At 36.9% G+C, this 25,194-nt stretch overlaps 1 protein-coding gene across 2 annotated transcripts in view; it reads right to left on the bottom strand.

Annotated features, from left to right (window-relative positions):
• The window catches only part of dpr20 (defective proboscis extension response 20), a 300,341-nt gene that overhangs the window by 144,988 nt on the left and 130,159 nt on the right, over window positions 1-25,194 (bottom strand). For both annotated transcript variants that reach the window (XM_069817401.1, XM_069817400.1), the window contains exon 4: window positions 1,085-1,262. In XM_069817401.1, coding sequence (XP_069673502.1) covers window positions 1,085-1,262 — 178 coding nt within the window. The remainder of the gene's footprint in view (window positions 1-1,084; window positions 1,263-25,194) is intronic.

The raw sequence follows: 25,194 nt of genomic DNA on the forward strand, positions 1-25,194 counted from the left end.
GGCTCATTCACAATGAAAATTAAACATAACATAAACATTAACATAAATACAGAAACATATGCCACAAACTTAAGTAGCCAAGGCCCATTCACAATGAAAATTAAATATAACGTTAACATAACACGTGTGTGGAAACAAACATACCGAATCAACAAAACTACAGAATCTATTACATAAAAATGGAGAATTGCACAATGACTGACGATGTAGCTATTCAATTTATGTTTCTAATAACTGCAATGGCATCAGTATATGGCTTTCAATACTTTAAATCAAAGAAACGGAGATGTAAAATAATCAACTATTCGTCATATGATTCCATGTTGCGCGCCTAGCTATCATCACGGCCAATAGATCAAAATATTGCCTGTAGGCAAAGCGCATGAGATGTTAAACAAAAAGTGAAAACACGCTTTCCGCTTGCGTACTGTTCCCAAATCGCATAAACATAAGCATGAAAGTTTGGAGTTTGCAAACTTTCATGTTAACGTCTTATGATTAAGATTAAGTTTATGCTTATGTAATTCATTGTGAATGCTTTCATTAAATAACATGGACACAAGGTTTTATGCTTATGTTATGTTTATGTTTAATTTTCATTGTGAATGGGCCTTAATAGAACACACAAATATTTATTTTAACTAATATTAACTCTTTGCTAGATATACCTACTGATGTAATTGTTTTCGTAATTTTACTAACGATATAAGCAGTTTAACGCAAATAAAATAAGAGAACAAATATTTTTTTTCTGGGAAAACTATGAAGTTTTGACCCTAAGTTGTACGGACATTTTTTGATCCTGTAAACCGTCCCCGACGACTGTGAAAAGGACGGCACACCCTTACACTCTATATAAATGATGTTGATGTTAGTGGTGGTAATTATGGTGATGTCGATGTTGATGATTATTGTATACAAATACGAATATTTTGACATATAAAATGAATGGCGCTGAGATGCTATGTTTTAAGTGAGGTTCTTAATATTGACACATCCGCAGGCTTCTTCCTCTCAGGTCTTCGGGAAGTCACAGAGCGTGTCGACGTAGCGGTCCTACATAGTTAAAATTTTGCGTGCTTACCTGATACCGCCTCTCGTGGTATCGTAGTTGAGCATCCGATCGCCATGCAACCAGGATACGACTGATGACGTCATGGCGACGTGACGCACGATGCACGACAGCTGGATGGTGCTCTCCGCCTCGTAGTACTTGTCGTGCAGAGGGCGACCTTCCTCGTCCACTATCATCACCTCGGGAGCTGGGAACAAGATACGTGACCAGGTCACAAGTCCCGCCGCGCTCTGCGACATGCATTCCTCATTCTGTTGTCGCACATAATTTTATAACCATGGTCAAACTGTGTTCGTAAAGACATGACTCCCTAATGTATCACACGTCCTCTGATACACTGCCTGCAAAGTTTTGTACTGTATTACAGATGCTAAATTACATTGCGCATTGTATATTATATACAGCTTGACTCGAGCACAACTGCAGTCAGAAGTGAAAATAATAAGATTATTTTGACAGAAATTCAGTTATCTTCTACCCTTATCAAAACAGTCTGCGTTCTTTAAGTTCATAACCTGCTACATTGTTGTTACAATAATGAGTAGCAGCAGTAAGAGTAGATAGTAGTAGTAGTAGTAGTACTAGTGCAAGTAGTAATATTAGTGCAAGTAGTAGTATGTTTTATTTTATTGGGTTATTTTACGACGCTTTATCAACATCTAGGTTATTTAGCGTCTGAATGAAATGAAGGTAATAATGCCGGTGAAATGAGTCCGGGGTCCAGCATCGAAAGTTACCCAGCATTTTCTCGTAATGGGTTGAGGGAAAACCCCGGAAAAACCTCAACCAGGTAACTTGTCCCGACCGGGAATCGAACCCGGGCCACCTAGTTTCGCAGCCAGACGCGCTGACCGTTACTCCACAGGTGTGGACTAGTAGTAGTAATAGTAGTTATCACTATACAAAATAACTAAAGAAGAAATAAAACAAAACCTATAAAAATTAAAGACATTCAATCAAATAAAAATGTTATACTAACAGATCCGGAATTAAAACTAATAATATCCCATTCAAAAAATAAATTATATCATTAATATAGTAGAAGTGCTAGTAGGTTATTTTACGACGCTTTATCAACATCTTAGGTTATTTAGCGTCTGAATGGGATGAAGGTGATAATGCAGGTGAAATGAGTCCGGGGTCCAGCACCGAAAGTTACCCAGCATTTGCTCTCATTGGGTTGAGGGAAAACCCCGGAAAAAACCTCAACCAGGTAACTTTTCCCGGTAGAGAATCGAACCTGGGCCGCCTGGTTTCACGGCACAGAAGCAATAGCCGTTACTTCACAGGTGTGGACTAGAAGTGCTAGTAGTAGTAGTAGTAGTGGTGGTGCTAATAATTGTACAAATGGTAGTACTAGTAGTAGTAGTTCAAGTAGTAGTAGTAGTTCAAGTAGTAGTAGTAGTAGTAGTAGTAGTAGTAGTAGTAGTTCAAGTAGTAGTAGTGGTGGTGCTAATAATTTTACAAATGGTAGTAGTAGTAGTAGTAGTAGCAGTGGTGGTGCTAATAATTGTACAAATGGTAGTAGTAGTGCAGGTAGTAGTAGTAGTAGTAGTAGTAGTAGTGGTGGTGGTGCTAATAATTGTACAAATGGTAGTAGTAGTAGTGCAGGTAGTGGTAGTAGTAGTGCAGGTAGTAGTAGTAGTAGTTGTTCAAGTAGTAGTAGTAGCAGTAGTAGTAGTGGTGGTGCTAATAATTGTACAAATGGTAGTAGTAGTGCAGGTAGTAGTAGTTCAAGTAGTAGTAGTAGTGGTGGTGGTGGTGGTGGTGGTGGTGGTGGTGGTGGTGGTGGTGGTGGTGGTGCTAATAATTGTACAAATGGTAGTAGTAGTGCAGGTAGTAGTAGTAATAGTAGTAGTTCAAGTAGCAGTAGTAGAAGTGCTAGTAGTAGTAGTATTAGTTATACAGTGCGTTCGCTTCCCCCTGCTGCCGGGCGATGAACAGCAAGCACGCGGAGCAGCAATAATATAGCCTACCAATGTGCTGCCACCGTGCTTAAGAATCACTCAACAGCTGTCCATCATTTTGCAGTCAGCTGACATAATTGCGTTGTTTCAACAATCAGTTTGCTTTACTGAAGCGCTTAAAAAAACGCCTCAGAAGAACTTCAGCGTGTGAATGGAAATTTTATCAGAAGATGTCAAGAATGCATCATTGCAGATGGACACCACTTTCAGCATCTTTTGTACCAAGGTTAGGACTCAAGTGATAACAATAAATGAGTAGGATAAGCTTGAGAATTGATACACGTCGCTAACTAATACTCCGCGCTTGCTGGCCAGCCGCAGGGGGTAGAATGCACTGCAGTTGTAATAGTGGTGGTAGTTTTAGTTGTAGTAGACCTATTAGTAATTTCTGTGGCTCTAGTAATTGTTACAGTTGAATAATTGTTACTTTAGTAATAGTAATAGGGACTTTCAGTTGTTGTTTAGTAAGTTAATATGAATAGCTTTTTAGTTCCTAAAAATATTCATGTCATTCATTCATTGCATTCCGTAGAATTTACCTCTGCATTGAGGCTCTAAGACGTGCGATAAGTCAAAATTGACACTTTTTCACTTGGTTATTTAACATCGCTATATTTGATGTATATAAAATTGGTGATAACGAGATGGTATTTCAGAACTTGTACAGCATGATTATTTAGTTCTGACAGTCGCCGACAATGTGCGCCTGGGTCAGGCGAGTCCATTAATTTACGCCAAGGGATGTTCGAGTTAGTCAGTCGCTTGCATTAAGAGCGATCTGATGTCACGCGTGCGGTAGAGCGGTGTGTTTCCAGTACAGTTAAGCTGCACTGAATTTCTTTCCTGACTGCTCGCTCCTATCTGTACTCCGGAGTTCTACCCATTACACCTGCTACTTCTCCTTCCCATCACCGAGCTGTCAGGACTTGAAGGCATGGAAAATGCATTATACTGCAAATATGCTAATTCTTAATAATTTAGGCTACGTACGCAAAAAAAAAAAAAAATAGCCGCAATTTGATGTAATTTTTAAAGCGTTACCATCAGTCAATCATTTATGAATATTTTAAGGGTTGAGAAATAACTTTTAGGTGCATACATTCTTCTTTGTATGATGAAGGATGGATGGTGACGCAGAATTCCTGCATGAAAGTATCATAACGGTACATCATAATAATATAATATGCGTAAATAATCACTTTGTGAATCAAGACGGTGCTCATCCCAACGGATCCCAGTCACTTAGTCACTAGTAGTGAGTGCATCTCTGTACATAGTGCGTTGGACATTGTGCCACTGTCACATATTCTGTGACACAGTACATGAGGGCAGGCCACCAAAGGGAAAACTGAGAGGTAAAGCTTAAACTGACAGGATTCAATCCAGCGTCGGAACTGGAATCCGGTGTGGCTTAGTGAATAAAGCGTCAGCACGTAGAGCTGAAAACCCGGGTTCGAGTAACGGTACCGGAGAGAATTTTTTTCTCTTCTATCCATCCTTCATCATATGGTTACGCAGAATTCCTGCACGGAAATATCACATGTTTTTCAGTACATCATAATAATTGTTACTTTGCCAGAAATACTCAGACGTGAACGTGTTTGTGACATGTTGCCTTACCGGTATACGAGGGCTTGGATTCTCGTCATAACAACAGACCACGTTGTGCTGTTTTCTGCTTTCTTTAGACTCAAACGCATTCTACTAAATCCTCAGGGCAGTGTACCTCTAAGACTTTATCCGAGGTAATTTTAACTGTTGCAGATTCTAGAGGAATTGAGAGAGATGTGTAATGTGTTACTTGAATAAAGAGGGGAACGGGAGTACCCCGAAAAATTCGCCGAAATTTCATGAGAAAATTTATTTTCCTAAAATCTCGAAATAGCGTTCATACAGCCCAGATCGTCCCACTTGAACTATGCAGTTACGGCACGGGACTCTGATATAGGCACTACAAAACACATATTAAGTTTGGAATACATAATATTTGTAGATGAAGTCTTCTAGGTAGGTGAGAATTCAAGAGTGGTAAATCTTTTATTTAAAATTCGTTGTCAATGAGATAAAAAAAATGACCTACCCGTCACTCGAATGTAAGTCCTCACTATTCACCTATATTACGCTGTAAACAAGGTAAGTACGGTCCATTCTTTGAGTTCGATAACCGTAAAACGTGACCCTAAGAGTCGTCATACCTCAAGGATCAGTTTTAAAAATTTTACAATCTAATATACAGGATGTCTCTAAATTAGACCGACAAATTTAGGGAGCAGATAACCTGGGCTGCGACGCTTCGTTTCATTGCAAGAAGGCGGGAACGGATAATCACTCTCTTCAGTCCAAGAGGGGTGTGTAATTACTACTATCACTCGATTTGTTTACGTCCGGAGCCCAGTATCATTTAGTATCGATTACAGCACGTTTGTTTAGTTCCATTGATATGACCTCTTGTTATCCGCGTTATTCGTCTACGTTGTTTAGTACTTGTACTGCACTCATTCTGTTGTAATGTTCAATACAATTTACTGCGTCGTTGATTTCGTTTTTCTGTATGTAGTTTTTCTTTGTTTGGATTAACATACAGAATCATGTGACACAGAATCTCTTGTTATTTGCACATACCTGCTTACTTTATCCAGACCTGTAATTCCTTCTTGCACTGAAACGAAGCGTCGCAGATCATGGGTTCCTTAACAAAATATGCTTCCACGAAGGTTATCTATCTGCTCCCTAATTTTGTAGGTCTAATTTAGAGACACCCTGTATTGTAAGATTCGAGTCCGTTTTCAGACAATTTTCTCTCGTTCACTCCTCATTCCATTTGGCCTAGACTTCTGATAGCAGATTGCAAAGAATTTCATTCGCAGCTGAGTTCCAACACAAACTGAGAACATGAAACATTCTTCGATTGTCTGAACTTCTATTTGATCTCGTTTTCCAGCACCAAGAATAATTACATCTGAAGTACAGCACAGTAGTTTAGTTTAAACCAGACGTCTCCAAAAGCCTACTCGCGAGTAAGCCTCTGAACGGAACCGAGGCCAGTACGTAATGAGCTCGCTCCGCCTCACCCATCTCCACCTGTACTGTACTCAATGTTTATGCGCAAACGAAGAGCAGTGGCGGACTGCCATTGTCACTGTGTTGGTCGGAGTGTTCCACCGTTTCACAATGTCTTCTAATCATGTACGGAGTACATTCAAGAATGAATAGGAAGAGAAATTTTTGTATGTTAGTGGGGAGAATGTGAAATGCTTAATTTGTTTGAAAATTCTTAAGGGTGTGTTAAAATTCAACATGGGACGACAATACTCGATTCCTCACAAAGAATATCATACAATTACAGGCATACAATTACATGTGAAAATAATTTATTTTGGGACTATCTGTATAACTGTTGATTATACATAATAATCAGTATATTACAATACGTTTACACTCAGTTCCGCATGACAAAATAGGCCTATAGTATTTCGTTTAATTTTAGGTGAAATGCGTAGGCCTACAAATATTTTGATAAAATATAAAACAAGAAAATACAAACACAAAAATCACACACGTATCCCTTTCTCAAACAAAAAAAGCTTCTTGCTAGCTATGTTGTAGCTTGGAATATTGGAAAATCAATGGAGCGCTTTACAAAAGCCTCATTTGTAAAATCGTGCATACGGGACGTTATTAAAATACTGTGTCCAGAACAAAGTCAAAGTGTAAGAAAATTAAATTGTTTCCAATTACAGTTCAGAGAAGGAATTTCAAGATTGTAAATGTAATAATTGAATCTGAAGTTGAAACTACAACTAACCAGTTTGTAGCTTACTCACTTGCATTGGACGAAAGCACTGATAGAAATGACAAAGCTCACCCAGCCATTTTCATTCGAGGAGTTAATGAACATTTTAATGTGTCTGAATGTCTTCTAGATGTAATTACAAAATACAACTGGAGAAGATCTTTTCCAGGCACTGAAAGGCACCATAGAACAGAAGAGGTTGAATTTGCAATGGCTTGTGTCAATAGCAACAGACGGGGCTCCAGCTTCATAGTATGTCAAAATAATAACAAACGTATGATATTTCTTATTTTTTTGATGTTATTATTTGTAAACTTAAACAGACTGTTGCCGCGATCCCCCACTGATCGCTTCCATCTGTTGAGGTAAGAGTCTCACCCCCTTCTCTACTCTTACAGCACACTGTGTTCGGCGGGTAGCATCGAGAGCGCGAAATACGATACGCTTTTTGGAGACCTCTGGTTTAAACGAAGGCTGCGTGGAGTTGCTAATAGTGATTATTACCACCATATTAACATTTCTCACACCAAATTCGAAGTCATGGCTTTCCTGGAAAAACAGCCACTACAAAATTAAATTAGAACTGAAAAATTAGAAACGGTTAATTTACAGAGTAGAAGTGATGTAACTGTGCAGATTGAAGGGAACAATAGCATACATTAAAATAAATAAAAAAGTATATTATGCGCTGCGTAATTTAGTGCGTGATTAATTAGAAAATCTACGTAGTTTGGCAACATCACCGGCTGACCTATGAATACATGCACAAACTCAGGTAGTCACACAGTCACATTCTAATGAAAGGAAATAACGATACGTGTTCATTTATTCATAGTTTTCTGCCCAAGGGCAGATCTTTGAATACAAACCCAGCATTCTACAATCTTTTTTAATTTCTGCCTTCCCCTTAGCCCCTAGTCTATAATCTGGTATTACTTCTGCCATGAACTTTTCTCCCGTTCACCACAATACGTGTTAATATTTTTTATTTCATATGAAAGAAGAGTACATTTTATTGAAAAACTACAAAGGAATTGATCACTCATTATGAGTTTCTCGAACGATAAGAGTAAACTTCCGAACCATACGGATAGTACTTACTGAGTAAAACAGTGTTAACCAATCACCAATCTCAAAATCATCTCCTTTTTTTCACTCTATTATTACTAATATTATTATTATTAACTTCATTATTATCATCTTTATGTGGCCTATTTCTTAAATATCTTGTCTACAGAATATGTACAGTATATTTGTGATTTATGTATGTTTATATCTACTCTTCTTAAAAATGTTATCCTAGGATAAGAATTTTAATTTTTTTTTAGACTTTTTTTGTGAATTAGCGGTATGTATACTATGTGTAATCAGAGTCTTAAATTTTAATTCATTACACTCATTACGGATCCCGGCCACTTGGTCACTCTTAATGAGTGCACATCTGCACATAGTGTGTTGGACATTGTGCCACTGTCACACGTCTGTGACACAGTGCATGGGGGCTGGCCACTAAAGGGAAACTAAGAGGTGGAACTTAAACTGAGAGGATTGAATCCGGCATCGGAATTGGAATCCGGTGTGGCTTAGTGGATAAAGCGTCACCTCGTAGAGCTGAGAACCCGGGATCGAGTCCCGGTGTCGGAAAGAATTTTTCTCCGCTTCGCCCATCCTTCATCATATGGTAATGCAGAATTCCTGCACGGAAATATCATGCGTACTTCGGTACATCACAATAATACAAAAAATTAAGTTCCCGCCAATTATCATGTTTATTCTACAAGAAGTATGCTCTTTGACTTCAAGTATAATAATAGGTACCGATTCTGTTCTAAGGTATGAGCTCTAATTTCGGCTCAAGAATATACAATTATTATAACATTAATGAATGATTTTTGGTATGTGAAATAGTAAGTGTACAAATTAGTTTTGCAAACTTTTATTTTAAAGAAAAAATGGACTCTTATAAATATTGCTTCCATTTCTATATTATAATTAATCTTATTTCGTTTCGTAGACCTATATACGCTGTGAATATTTGTACATATTTTCAAATATTATACTTAATGAGTATATTTTTAATTTTTCCTTTCCAATAACATTCCCGGGTACAAGCTTGACTTTTTCCGGTATAAGCTAATTATACTTTATATAATTTTAACTAAATTGTTATTATACATACATAGCGTTCTGCCAAATAACATGTATTTCACTGCAAACCCAGCGCTCTCCAATCTTTCCTATTTTCTGCCTTCCTCTTAGTCTCCGCATATGATCCATATATCTAATGTTGTCTATCATCATCTGATATAATATTCTTCTGCCCTCAACTCTTCTCCCGTTCACCGTTCCTTCCAGTGCATCCGTCAGTAAGCAGTTTCTTCTTGTCAGTGACACAACCAATTACTTTTCCTCTTCCTAATCAGTTTCAGCATCATTCTTTCTTCACCCACTCTTTTCAACACAGCTTCATTTCTTATTCTGTCTCTCCATTTCATACGCTCCATTCTTCTCCATATTCACATTTCAAATGCTTCTAGTCGCTTCTCTGCACTTGATCGTAATGTCCATGTTTCTGCTCCATACAATGCCACTCTCCATACAAAGCGCTTCACTAGTCTCTTCCTTAGTTCCTTTTTCTTTTTAAAGCTTACTTTGCCATTGTGTTCTCCTTTTGACTTCCTGAAAGCAGCTCATGTTTCCCCTTATATATACCCCGAGTATTTGAAGCTGTCAACTTGCTCTACTGCCTCATTATTCGCAAATTTACCTTCTTTATATTTCTTCCGACAAACATAGTCTTCGTCTTTTTCATTCCATACTGCTCACAGCTGTCATTTAGCTCCTTAGTATCATCTCCTCTTCTGCCATCAACGCCATATTATCAGTAAATCTTATGAATTTTATTAAAGTATTATCATTAAAATAAATATTTCTGCAAGGGGCATATCATGATCTAGATTTATGAAGGAGTAAGTATTCTGTGTCCCAAATTGATGTATACACATTTTGAAACACTGTTTCTCAGCAACGAGATGAGACAGAAATACGATTTTTGCGGTTTTGTACTTAAGCCCATACATGTTCAAAATTGCCCCTTTTCGCCTCAGTACACTCTCAACAACGACGTACAATAGAGCGACATACCAACAGGATTGTTGCTAATGGAATATCATTACAGGCACGTTCAATCTGAACTGTCAGTCCCTCCAGTGTTCGTGGTTTTTATGGCGTACACTGTGTCCTTTAGAGCTCCCCATAGATAGAAGTCTGGAGATGTTAAATCCGGAGAGTGAGGCAGGAACCCCGCAGAACTTCCTCTTCATCCTATCCATCTCTGGGTCGTCCTCATTTAGTGAGTGTACAAGTGTATAAATGTAAGGCTTTCATTTTTGAGCTCGCACGAAAAATTCAATGAACACTGATTTGCTGATACAAATCTCACGAGAACATTGCCTCAATAACTTCTTTGGGGATTGTGCAAAAGCCTGCATGACTACATCAACACTCTCGTTATTGGTGGAGCTTCTCTTTCTTCCGCACCGCTCTTTCAACACACCTTGCACCGTTCCGTCGACTTCAAACTTGTCTCGGATTCTTGTGATAGAAAACCTTGTTGGTAGCTGTGTTCCAAATTCAACCCTCCAACCTCGTTGAACCTCAACAACATTCTCCACTTTTCAATAACATTACAGTATTCACTTACGTTCATCGAACGATATTTGCACCGCCATGTTTGTTTATAAGCAAATGAACTTGTTTCCATGCTTTCCATTGTCTTGGCGTGAAATAGTATTTCAAAGTGTGTATAATCAATTTGAGAGACACTGTATAATAATAATAGAAGATTATCATAAATTCCAGAATCTAATATTGATAATGATACGATGATGATAATAATAATAATAATAATAATAATGATAATTACCATGCTGATTATAATATGATGTTCTTGCAGTGGTTTAGACATGTTATCCATAAGCAGTATTGAATTCAGAACGTAGTGATACAAATATTTCAACTCTGAAACATGAAAAGTTTTAGAGTCTGAGGAAAACTATGAAATAAGCTGCTCCAGGAATCAAGCCCCATAGCTCATGAATACTTAGTGGGAGTGTTTGTAACTATGCAGTGACGCTTCGTAGTTCGCATGTCACACATACTGTAGGTCGAAAATCGTTAGATACAGACTCGTTGCGAGCAGCGGCAGAAGCCGGAAGGAAGGAGACAAGGAAGACTACTAATATTCGGGAGGGAATGCCTTGTGGGTTATGGACGTGCCATGCATCTCAACGACGGCTTCTCTTATCAGAGACATGCAATGCGATTTTCTAATTATTGTCAATTTATACAAAGGAACATAATAATAATAATACAGAACGGTACGCCGAACGTTTTCTGAAGAATCTAATATTAGGAATATATTATTCGACATAGAGTTAGTCTTAACTTTATTATTTTGATTATCATTATCATTGTTTTACGAGGGCTGGGGTTATGGCAAATTTTCTTATGAGAATGAGGGCGAGGTTCCAAATTTTGAACTACGCAAATTAAAGGGCAGGGTATGTGTACTAATAGGGTAGGTTGGGGGGGTTAAAATCCATAAACGTTACAACATTATGCTACTCATGTTTATTACGTTAGTTGTAACATCATTACAGAACACACAAATTCCATATAAAATCCAAAGGAGTACGTCGGTCTATTCTCAACTAATTTATTATGTAATGTTGCTTTCTCTACGATAACCATATTACATTTCCATCTAATATGACTACATACGCATACTAAGGATGCATTACACGACGGTCGACCAACAACTGAACTCACATGGCGCTCTGTGCGATAACGATAAATCACATTGTCATCTAGTGCTGCGACCACACTATGGATGCCACATGACATAGTTATCTCGTGATGCCAGGCTTAATTAAAAAAAATAGCTGTCATGGCTTTTGTTCCTACCTCCGTATAGGCTATAGGATGTCCCATTTATCTTCCTCACCCAAAATAATTATTTCATATGTGCCAAATAACAATTGATTAAAGCACAAGTTGTTTAAGTACTAAGTGGAATTAATACTATGGGCATGTCTTTCTTATAACCTTATTCATAAATCAGATATGAGTAATGACTTCATTGCTTTAAATGACAACCTGTACTTTTTACCCAAGGAATCATTTAATCTCGTTTGAAGGCATTTTCAAAAATGCATCATAGTGTACCATTCTAATACACAAAACATTGAGGGGCGCAGTAGAATATGGAATTTATGGTGTACATATTTACTGCAAGTTCGAAGTACGAGTAAAACAGCACTTGGTAGCACTTTGGTACACCTAGTACTAGTAAAACAGAACATTTACATGTCTTGCTCCAAGTGGTGACCATTGTAATTGAATGCATGACTCCATAGATCGTTCTAGTGTTGCCTACTGAATGGATGTACAAGCATGAGTAATACTTGCTGCATGTCATTTGGTGTTGCTGAAACATTTCGATAGACAGTGTTCTTGACAAATACCCAAAGAAAAAAGTCTAGTGGCGTAAGGTCAGAAGAACGAGCAAGTCAAGTAACGTCTAATCCACCTACCAGGATATTTTCAGTACAGAACACGGCGGGTTTTTAAGGTGTTATGTGCTGGGCATCCATCATGCCAGTACCACGTAGCCATTCTGTTCTTCCTAATGTATGGTCTCCAAAAGATTAGAAAAGATGAATCTTACGAATCTGGCATATCGTCTGCCAGTTGTTCCATTAATAAAATTAAGCCCAATAATGTTATTGCAATGCAATGCTACAAAGTGTCATTTTACTTCGGACTTGCAGTAAGAAAAAGAGGAATACAAGGAGAACAAGTGTTAGACTATAAAAACAAAGGGTATAGAAGGAGAGCTAGGAATACAAGGAGAAAAAGAGGAATGCAAGGAGAACAAGAGGAATACAAGAAGAAAAGGGGGAGTAAAAGAACAAGAGAATGCAAGAGAACAAGAGGAAAACACAGAAAACCAGGAGGAGACGTGGAGAACAAGGGGTAGATAAGGAAAATAAGTGGAATACAAAGAGTATAAGAGAATTACAAGGAAAACACGTAGATCTGCTTAAAGCTATGCAGCTTAGTAATGCTATGAAACTGTCGATTATTTTTTCTAGTATTGAACAATTTTTGCACTGTTTTATCTTTGTTGAATTTTAACTATATTTACGTAGGTCTATACAGGATGGAAGGTAATCTTTTACAATCCTTCTGGGATGACATCTCGAATTATGACAAACAAGAAAGTCTAATAATAGTTTGGTCCCGAAAGGGCGGTTTTCGAAAAAAAAAAGGCCTTTTGTAACTTGAAATTATGATTAAGTTATTCGTGAAATTACTCAAAATTGGATTTTCACCTCATGTAGGATGATAGAGTAAGCTATGTATGGCCATGTAACAGTAGTATTTACATGGAAAATAACACATATTTCGAATAAATCGCGTTAATAGTCGAGTACACATTGCATGGGAACAGGACTGTGACACGCTGGCAACATTGTTTCTTACGTACGCAAACTATGTGGCCGAGCTAGGTGTATGGTAACAATGCTGCTGCAACTGCTCGCTTATACCGTGACAGATAACTGGATCACGAGTGTGAAAGTTGTAGACACGCAACTGGTGGACACTTTGAATAATACCTTTAAAAGACACTGTAGAGAAAGGTGTAAAAAATTTAACAGTGTACCCCACATTAATGTGTATCATTTTCATTTAGTTTATTTATTTCTTCCAAACATTGTGTTCTAATTGAGTTGTAGTGACATCAACTGTGTGCTCCTCAATGTAAAATAATACTGTGTTTAAAGGATTAATTTTGTTTTATGCATAATTTTTCTTTCTACTGTATTATTGATGAAATTACCTTAAAATGTAACGGAAACTACGTGTTTGTTGGTACTAAATTTAGTGCTGAAACGATACAATAACGAACGTTTCATCATAGATAACGAATAACACAGTTCATGAAATTAACATGATACGATTACATCAATTTTGATTTGGATGCATTCTCAACATATGTTTTTATTTACAAAACGGTACGTGTGTACATTCTCTCAAAACCCCTGCCAAGTAGATGATCGGAGCAGCATTCAGTATGCTGGGATGCAATGATCTCGCGAAATACACACTGCTACTGTCTACAACGTTGCAACATTCGTTTTCTCGAAATATTACAAAAACTATTGGTCGTACGAAAAAATATTATTTGACAAAACGTTCCCAAATGACAAGATCTGTTGTGTGTGTGAAGGATTGTAAACGGTTACCTTCCACCCTGTATTTAAACATATTTGCCTCATACTCTGAGTTAAGAGTCTTTAATGTTGGCATAACTGAGAAATATGTTTATATAATAAAATGTGAAATTTAGTAAAACAAATAAAGTAATATGATAATATGAAAGTTTATTTAACAGTAGAAAACAGTACAGTGAAATAGAAATAAATTAGAATGCTATTATCTCATACGGGGGCACAGTCGCACAATATTGTTTTATCGTGTTTTCTTCGCTCTACGCTGACACCTAACAAGCGAACTGCAACAACACTCAGGCCTTTGACTCAGGTGTGTTTGAGTCTATCCGTCAAACTACAACATTTTATAGGTTCAGTTATAATATCGCATTTCTTCATCGCTACTTTCTTTTGTGAGTTAATTTAATTTAATTATGGTCACCTTTTATGTTGTCAAATATGTATACTGATACTTTGTCTTTATGTTGTGGATGTAGTGTGAGGCTCTAGATTCTAAAAGGTATTAAATTTGTGCATACACTAGTATAGAGTGAGAAGAAAGGGAAATATAGGCGAAAAATAGTCAATCTGTTGCTGCTAAACCTATACAAAGTTAGCTGATTTCGCTGGAATGTTGTGTTTACTACAGGCAGAAAGGCCTTTGACATTGAGTAATTCGCGCGGTGCTGTGCTTTTTATTTTGTGTCCACGGAATGCACGGCAGTACACCTACAGTATGTATTGCATTGTGTAAGCTCTCTCTTTCCTTTCCATGTTGTAGGGATTTTTCTCTTTGAACTTTTGGTCACACAGTGAGCCGTGAATTTGTTGCATTACATTTCAAATCACATGGTAGCCTACAGTTTACTACAAAAAATCTTTTCTGCGTTCAATCTGTAGCGTGAATCAATCTTCACACCTTCACATAAAAGTGCGTAGGTATGATGACTCCAGGGTCTTAAAAGATGCCAGCTTCTTCTTTGTGCTCATGTGCAGTCAGTAATTACACATACATGATCTTTAGACACTTTATAGCCTATTCGGTATCTCGTGAAACCTACCTGCGCGTCAGAGGAAGAATAAAGCGGACTGAAAAACATCCCTTCCTTGCTAGCTTCTACTTTTAGCAAGCTAGCTCACTTACCCCCATCACAAGGTTCTTACTGTAAGCTGAGGCATACGCAAGCATTTTGTTTTACGAGATAACGAATGACCTTTACTCAGTTAATAAGGAATTCAAAGGGCCTTGCAACACTATTTTCTTGAATGCAGTGACTTAAGAGTTATTTTATTTTTCCAATCAGTTTCATTTCATTCCTTCAATTGTAATCGCAATTAGGGGATGTTAGGCTGTAAACAGTAAAGTTCAATGGATATCGACTAGATTTATAGAAAACTCAAAGTCTCATAGTACATCAGTTTTACATGTAGAAACCCTTGTATTCTTAAGTGAAATCAGATTTAATATCATTTGAATGTGACTGAATTAAATACTTGGAAGATGTAAATTTAAAAGTGTGTGTAGACCTAATTATTTTCAGTAAACAATGAAGTTTACTGTAGGTATATAAGGGTTTAGTTTCATCATTGTTATCATCAGGCTTCGGCCTAGGGACACAGAGTAACCAGTATGAGGTTTAGAGTACACGGAATATAAGTGACGTCATGACCCGTGTGCAGTCACCCGACTGCAACAGCACAGGTGGGTCCTTAATGTGCTTTACCGTTGTGTGTAGGCCTATTGCTGCTTGGCTGCGGTACGTGTAACAGGCTTCGGCGTAGGGACACCTGATTGAAGGTTACAACTCACGTTAATACTTTAATGGTAGACATTTATTGTCTACACTAGGAATATACTGCATCTGTACAGGGTGAAATATATTTTGTACCGTACTGTGACGGACTGTTTACATGTTGAGACACGAAGTAACGGCGCTCTTCATCTACTACTCCACTCGACCAACAGAACACTAATCGTCCGTGCGTTCTGAACTTCATGCGTTTCTGTGCCCAGGACCGAAGCCTGGTTGTCATCATTAGCTCTACAGCCTGGTTCGAGAGTTAGGTTCCTACAGCACTTTCCTTCACTACTTTCTATCCCTGATAACTGTACATTAATTCTGAATTCCAACTATTTTCAGGACCTCCGTTACACCATCCATGTAAGATTTGGTCGCCCAGAAATTCCTCTTCCTTCGGGCCTACATTCCATGACCCGCCTAGGAATCTCACTGACATTCTTTTAACATGATCCACCCATCGTAGTCTTGCTACGTTAATTGCTTTAATTATGTCTGTGGATTTATAGAGTTGATAGAATTCATTATTACTTCTTAATCTTCATTCTCCTCTTCTATTGGACCATAGATACTCCGTAGTAGTTTCCTTTCAAATATATTTGACCGTAAAATGTCAGACTGGAACAAGATCCAGGATTTACATCATGAGCACTGACCTTATCAGTATTTTTAAAATCCTGCATTTACTTATAGTTTCGTAAGTAATGTAACTTGATTTAGTGTACTTTTTAAGTCCATAATAGCTTATATTTGCAGTTTGTATTCTTTTACTGTCTTCTTTACTAATATCATTAGTATCATTTACCAATGAGCCGATATACTTATAGAAAACTATGAATTCTTTCAAATTTAAATTTATCCACTGTAAGGTGTACTTCAATTTTCCTTGTTTTTTTTATTAACACTCATATATTTTCTTTTGTTTCCATTAATTTTGAGACTTATGATATCCACTGCAGATTTTGAAAGCCTGAAGGTCTTCTTGATATCACTTTCTGATGTAACAAAGCTATTTTTTTTGTCATCAGTATAAGCAAGACTTTGAACTGATTTACAAAATATTGTTCTACTAATGTGTATATTAAGGGTATTATATACTATAGCCTATAATATTCATTCATTCATACTGTCATACACAAGTGCTATTCACTGCAAACCCAGCATTCTCTCATTTTTCCTATTTTCCCCCCTTCCTTTTAGTCTCCGCATATGATCCATGTATCTTAACGTTGTCTATCATCTGATTTCTTCTGCCCCGAACTTTTCTTCTGTTCACTATTCCTTCCAGTACAATTTTCAGCAGACATTTCCTTCTTAATTAAATGCTGAAGTCTCGTGCTGCTATGCATGCGGTTGCATTACAATCCAAGTTCAACATCGGAATTGCGATACGAATTTCCTGTCATTGCAATAGAAATTAAAAATGTCCTTGAAAACAATTATGGGTTTGATATTATATACCACATACGAGATACACTATTTGATTCACAAAGTAGTTTTCACCTGATGATAGTAAGATATACTGTATCATTGATATTAGAGGAGAAAAATTCGCTGGTCGAACCCGAGTCCTTGGTTCTACGTACCAAGCGCTCTAATCATTGACCTACGCTGCAGTTCAATCCACAGCACTGGATCGAATCTCTCTCCTCCAGTGTTTTTCTCTTTGTGGCCTGACTTGAAGTTCAACATATTATACTGACATTTATTTTAAGTCAACTGGCGTTATGCAAGGAGCGCACTCAGTTGATGACTTGGTGGCCGAGATTCCACAGTAATATGCACATTAATCTGTATAGAAATATGCACTGTTGCTCGAAGAATCTACGTAAAGATTAATTTTTTGTTCCTACAGAATACATCTGTTATGGTAACAATTGATATTAAAGGAGAGAAATTCGCTCCCACGCCGGGGATCGGACCCGGACCCTTGGTAAGTAGAACCAAGGTCCCGGGTTCGATCACCGACGCCAGAGCGAATTTTTCTCCTCTACTACGCCTATCAATTGGTACCATAATAGATGTATATTCTGAAGAACCAAAAAAAAATATATATATATTTACGTAGATACTGTATCATATTTCAGATATGCTCCAGTAACGTCTTGTGAAGTAAAACAAATATTTTGCAGAGTACAAATATTGATTTTTTTCTGAACATAACAGCAGTATTTCTTTTGACAAAAAGAAAATCTTCATTGTTATTTGTTATAATGAGGCTTGAATTATAATTGTATAATTTGTATATGAGTAAATTATATTAATTTGGAAGTTACGAAGTTTGTAATTACAAATTGTTGTTTTTTATATTATTCATTTATTATTTTCCTGTTCTAAAGCTGTGGACGATTGGAGCACATGTTTGGTTACCACCCGGTTGTATGTTTGTCGTTCTGGTTCACTGACATTGAAAGATACGCGATGATTTTTCATTCAGTAGAGATATAGTCCAAGCTCTCATAACTTAACAATTTTGGTACCAACTTCTTAGCTCAGATTATCTTATATATAAAAGTCAATGTGGCTATGTATGTATGTATGTATGTGTGTATGTATGTATGTTCTCTATACAAATCTACACGCTTTGACCGATATGTGCCAAAGTTTGCACATTTAACCTTCATAATCAGGAGAAAAACATAGGCTATATTAAAATTGTACAACTGGACGTTACATTAATAAAAAAAATATAAATACGATCAAACATTCATGTGTAATATTAAAATGCTAACTTCTATAGTCAATTGTTTTTTATTATTGTCTTTTGTATTCAACATCGACTTTCACGTGGCCATGGAAATTATAACACGAATAACATTGTTGGTACACATCATGAAGGCTAAAAGTAGATAATTCGTACAATAAATATCTTTACGCAGTCCAGGACCGTATTATGAATTTCTTGTTGCAGTTGTAGATAGTGACCAGGCTGTGTTTTATCCAACTGAATGTACGTAAGCCGACTGAAAATAGCATTGTATTAATTCTAAAATATACGTCTCTCAAAATATTGTTGTTCACATCCGAAAATATGTTACTGCGAAATTCTATCTGTATAATCACTTGCAAATGTAGTATGTTATGCGTTGTGGAAATAAAAATCTCTTAATTTCTAAAATGCCGTTAAACCTATACGTCTCTCAGAATATTAGTCCTTATGTAAAAAAAAAATGATTTATTGCAAGTTTATATTGTGTCTGTATTCTGTGTATAAAATAAGAATTAATATAATATGTTCTAAATTTGTGAGACACACTTTTCCAAGTCAAATTTAAATAAAACTGCATATGATATAACTTAAGTGTGTGTACAGCGGTCAAGGGATAAAAATTTTTTCGATATAAATTAAATTATATATGTACATATTGATTCGATGCTGAAACTGATCAGAAAGAGGAAAAGGAGTCATATTTTCTTTGGGTTTTACTTTGTTCATAGTTTGATTCTTCTGTTATTTTATTTGTATTTCTGGTGGTGTGGAAGAGAAGGCCTAATGGCCTTAACTACACCAGAATAAATAAATCAAAACAAATAAATATATAAATTTAAAAAAAACCTTGAACGTCAGGCACATGATGACATGTTTTCTTTTCTGTGCCTGATTTACAACTATTTAAATTGAGTTAACACTGGCAGGCATTTCGCTAAGGAGTTCATCAATTCATGTAAATGACGTTAAGTGAAGATTAATCTTAGTTTAGTAAAGGCAATTCGTTTTGGTTGTCTATAGTTAGGTTTCCGAGATTTCCGAAAACGTAATAAGTAGTATAATTAAAAACAGAAGCAGAAAGGAAAACCGTGCAACGCCGGGTGCTTTTAGCTAGTGAGAATATATAAATGAAATAATTTTGGTTTTTTCCTTTAAATGTGCAAATGTGACATTGTAAAATTCCTTTGCAGAAAGAAATTTCCAAGATTTTGGTGAATAAAATCCGATGTCTAATTATTATCATTAACTACAATAATTGTCAGAAAATATTTTTTACGTTCTTAACAACCATATCGTCGTTGTTCCTGCAATAACTCCTATGTGACATATTTATCGATTTTAAGATTTTCCTCTATTAATTAACTTAAATAGTGATATAGCAAATAATAAAATGTCCTATATGTAACTATATTTCTTTCTTTCGAAAATATAAGAATTCACAGTCCCCTATGTACTGTACGGCTGCCATAAGATGAATAAATGTGTTTTTTCGTCCTACTGAAAAATTGTATATTTTGCACATAGGAGTTATTGCAGGAACAACGACAATATATTCTACATGTAGACATATACTCGATCTCAGATGACAAACGTAGTATGAGTTGATTCTCGGTAGACGGTAGGTGAAGAGAAGCGTCAATATACATAGCAAACACGAGAGAGAAAAAAACATAAAATTTATGCATTTCTGGTTAATATTTACCCTGCAATGTATAAGCTAGCAAAAAATTAGGGGTTTTCCATGACTGTGAGTGAAATAAGCATACCAGATATTGCAGCAAGTGTAAAAAAGAAGGTAAGAATGAGAGCGAAGGGAAAACGAGATAAAAAAACTAGTGAAACCTGGAGCCTGACAAAGCTTCCCAAGTTCTAGTGCTGAAACGATGCCAAGTTTTAAAGGGAAAGGCTGAGAGGGAAGACGAAGAAAGGGAACCACATTTTTATCGTGGATATAAACCTCCTGCATAGCTATAGAAGAGGTCATGAGCTCTGTTGGTGCGAGAGGTGGAGGAAAGAATGGGAAAACAGGAAGGAGGGGAATGGGTCGCAATCAGAGAGGAGAGTACAAAAACTGACGGACGGACGAGAGCAAAAACAGGACTGATAAAAAAATCCTGCTCTAGAATTGAAAACGAGAAAGTTGGATAGAAATAAAGGCATCATGTCGAAGTGATCATTGCTGTCCAGTGCACCGTGTGACCAGCAGTAAACAGAATATTCATATTCAGAGACTTTAAATAATACTCTTATATGGATCTTCAATAATTGTCAGCTTTCCTGATTTATTTCTACGTGACACGGTAACAGTAACGAATATAATTAATGTCCGGTTTTATAAATACGGTTAAGCTAAAGATTATGTTACACTTATGTTAAACCTAACCAAGAGTTTAACTCAACGTATTACAGAGTCTTGGTTAAGTTAAACCGTAGTGGAATACGATTGGTATTACTGCTAGGAAGGAAAAGAAGATTATCGCAACTGTTTAATTATATTATTGATTTAAAATAGCGACGCTCGTGGAGAATCTTCATTAAGAAACACGTTTGTTCTTCGATATCAGAGAGAGTATCATAAAAAAAACCTAAAGAGGACCAATACCGTGTACTTCAGTATGCTCGTCAGACTTAACCTCAAATAGTTTCTTAACGCTGGCTACCAACGTTATACTCCCAAACACAAAGCAACCAAACTAAACCTTGCATGACCATCCGCGACGAACTCCATACAGAATCAACTGAGTAATGAAGTAATAATATTAGTGTGCGTATTTTATGTGTTGTCTAGAATATTTATGAAACAGAATTCAATCAAACAATAACATTATTTTACGAGTATAGTAAAATTAGGTAATATTATTAGTGTGTTTATAAATCAGACCCCATAGTAAATCTTACCAGGAGACTGTCTGCCACACACAATACAATGCTCAATAGGTTTATAGTAGATTTACGGACACCTCCGAAATCTTCCATCGTTTTCAGTATGTCTACTACTAGAGGAAAAATAGCGCAGCGCAACTAGTAACTGATGCAGAGATTCAACAGAATGTTTACAAAAATAAAAAACGAAATAATTTATTTTTTCAAATAATCTGTAAATTCAAACCCAAAAACACATATTTTTGCACTTTCTCATTTTTGTTGCATTTTGTATCCGAGTTTCAATTTTTCGAAACAAGGTTAGGACTATAAGCTTAATTCTGAAGGTTAGGACTGTCTGCTTCGAAAACCTCTATCATTTTTAAAACTTATGTTCATGTGTATTTCAAAGTGGTGCACTCAACTACGAAAAATTCTTGGCTGCCTTGGTCGTTCAGTAATATTGATCACTCACATATCGTCACTCATAAGTTCTTGAAAAACATTTGCAATATCCATGCGCATTGCGGGAACAGTTAAAAATTAAAGTACTAAGAAATATTTACTCTATTAGCTATATAACTTGTTTGAAAAATAGAATATTTTAGCAACCCACAGACTACTGCTGAAATTACACGATTACAAAAGCCACAGACTAGTACCTATATACAGTCACGAAGCTTGAGGTGCTGAGATAATAGGAACAATAGATGTCCACACCTGTGGAGTAACGGTCAGCGCGTCTGGCCGCGAAACTAGGTGGCCCGGGTTCGAATCCCTGTCGGGGCAAGTTACCTGGTTGAGGTTTTTTCCGGGGTTTTCCCTCAACCCAATACGAGCAACTTTCGGTGCTGGACCCCGGACTCATTTCACCGTCATTATCACCTTCATTTCATTCAGACGCTAAATAACCTAGATGTTGATACAGCGTCGTAAAATAACCCAATAAAAAAACAATAGACTGTGTCGGTACTATTTCGCATTGTTTGTGATGAGGCGATATTAGCGATCCTAGTGGTTAGCAACTATCTGTGGATGCATATTCCCTACGTACTGAGTTTCATGACTGTATATACTAGACTGTGGCAAAAACCATACTTTACGCTGTCCAAAGAGGTCAGAACCTCTTAATAGGTTACAATAGGTCACAGATTGATTGTACGTCAATAGTAATAACAACCTACTTACCTGCATATGGTTGCGGGTGATATAATAGGCCTATTATTTCATAGTGTTGAGAAAATGCTTAATTTTTATGCATACAACTGTTTAGAAAACGAATTCTTGTTGTGCTAGCAAATAAATTGTATATTCCATGGAATGGATTTTGATAATGAAGCGAAAAACTGTACATAGGAACAAGACAAGGTGTGAACAAATATTACCGGAATAATAACAAAAGACAGTTTAGGTCGCTTGAGATAACATCAGGCTGTATTCAACCATCAATCAGAAACATCAGAACTGTAAGTAAAGCAGACCTTTACGTGGAAAACAAAACTTTTCGTGTAGACCTATTGATATGAAGTTAGTTCACTTTATTTCCTTAAAGCCACCTGGCGTCTGCAAGCATAACTTCTTGGAGTTGTATTGAGGAATGGATAGGTTACGTACGTTGTCACCAACTTCTTTCTCTGTACTAATCAGTGATCAATATGGTGCATCGTATGAGAGATGTGTCTTAAGTAAAATCGTAACGTTTGTAAATATTTGTAAATTAGTGAACATTGAGGTAGATGTGACATGAATAATAATAATAATAATAATAATAATACGTTTTACATGAACTATTTCCATTCTTGTGCATCGGGGCGAAATACGAATTTGACCTTGAGTTTCGGTAAGTTGTAAATAAAGCTGTTACAAACGCAGATGTTTTGGTAGCTAGCTATGCTCTGATCAGTACAGATCATTTTGATATTCAGATTTGATGCAAAGTTATTGTGCTTCTGTGTGCAGTTAGTGTAAGGTATTTCAGATATCTCTTGTTATATAGAAAGTGTTTAGAATTGTAGAACTTACGACCAGGTTACGGAATCTGGACTAATGAACATAAAGAAATGATCACTTACTACTAATACCTCAGGAAATCACATATGTCGTCCTAAAGCCATAATATTATCCTTTGGGAGTTCGACTTGTAGATGTCACCTGATAGGACTTCTGGATTATTATTCGGAATTTTTTAAAAATAAAGTAACATGTACGAAGAGGTTTATTGTCGTGCTACGCCAATGACCGGCATGATCCGTGCTCTGTGACGTCATACGACGTAGCCGCCCTGCTCTTTGCTCGGCAATCTCTGCATACTGAGCACAGCGTGGAGAGAAGGTTCATCTGAACAGTGGTGGTGCGAGTCTATGCACTGACAGAGCGCGATCCATTCTTCTGAGATAGTATGGGAACAGCACAATTACAATACATTTGTAGAAAACAAAACTGTACAACCGTGATAAATCAATGTAACAAAATATCTTGGTTTGTAATCAAATTTAATGTACTTACAATAATATGAAACTCATAATACAGCCACTTGCAGAAGCTTTTGCATATATAAATTAAATTCCGAAACTGCTATAATCATACAAACATATAAATAAATACTTTAAGCAGTACTGCAACACTTTATCTATTCAGAAACTTGAAAACTGTTTTTAACACACATTTTTCTACATAATATACAGATTAAACTATATAGCCCCTATCTTGGTGAGTAGTATGCAAAGTATATTTCAACTTTTGAAACACACCATCACTTTGTGTCACTACCGTGCCCAAGCTAAACGCTTTGTCGATATTTTTTTCCTCTTTTCTCGCGTACTAATTTTGCAATATTTGGAGTCATAGCCTGGCTAACACACAAGCAAAGAATATGTTTCAAGTTCAGATCAGACAGGTGGTTTCTATGTTGTGGTTTGCAGATCTTCATACAAGAAAAGAACTGTTCACATACATACGTAGATCCGAATATGCTCAACATCCTAGCAGCAAATCTATGCAATCGAGGGAATCTTGCCTGGGGAAATCTTCTATAAAATGTAGATAGATCCTTTTGTTTTCAACAGTCCCGCTCTACTGCTGCACTGACGCCACTGCGCTGGTGTGTGCTAACATTAATACGACTCAACTGCTCGCTCTCCCAAGCTCTTGCGATCTGACTGGCTCTTACGTCACAACTGCAGCATCTGCCGGCCACTGTGCTACGCAGTTAATATGCTGGCCATTAGTTTGAGATTCCTTCGACTCCAGGTAACCGCGTAGTTCAGGGGTCGTCAGCACAGAGCACGCTGGGGCTAGTCTCTTTTACCCGCGGAAAACGCAGTGCACTATAGTGCTCTCGTAGCTGCTAGCGGGTATGCTGTCTATCGCTCCCTGTTGCACGACAGTGCACACGGGACGGCACCGCATACCCATTGCACATTTCAGCGAGTGCTGACGACCACTGGCGTAGTTGATACAGCATAGTTAAGTCCAATTTACAAATAATTAATTTCATTCTTGAAATATACAACAGAAACTTAATTTTCCCTTGTGGTATTGAAGAATTTTTCTCCACACATATTCGTATATAGGCCATATAATGATTCAGACGTGAGTTTTCCCTACTGTATTGCGTTATTATGAGCCAAAGAATCAAATCATTCGTAATTTATTGTTGAAGAGCGGAATTTATATGACACTGTTCCCTTGTCAAATAACTTTGTATGTTGT

Source organism: Periplaneta americana, chromosome 17 (assembly GCF_040183065.1).
Source record: "Periplaneta americana isolate PAMFEO1 chromosome 17, P.americana_PAMFEO1_priV1, whole genome shotgun sequence".
Lineage (NCBI taxonomy): Eukaryota > Metazoa > Arthropoda > Insecta > Blattodea > Blattidae > Periplaneta > Periplaneta americana.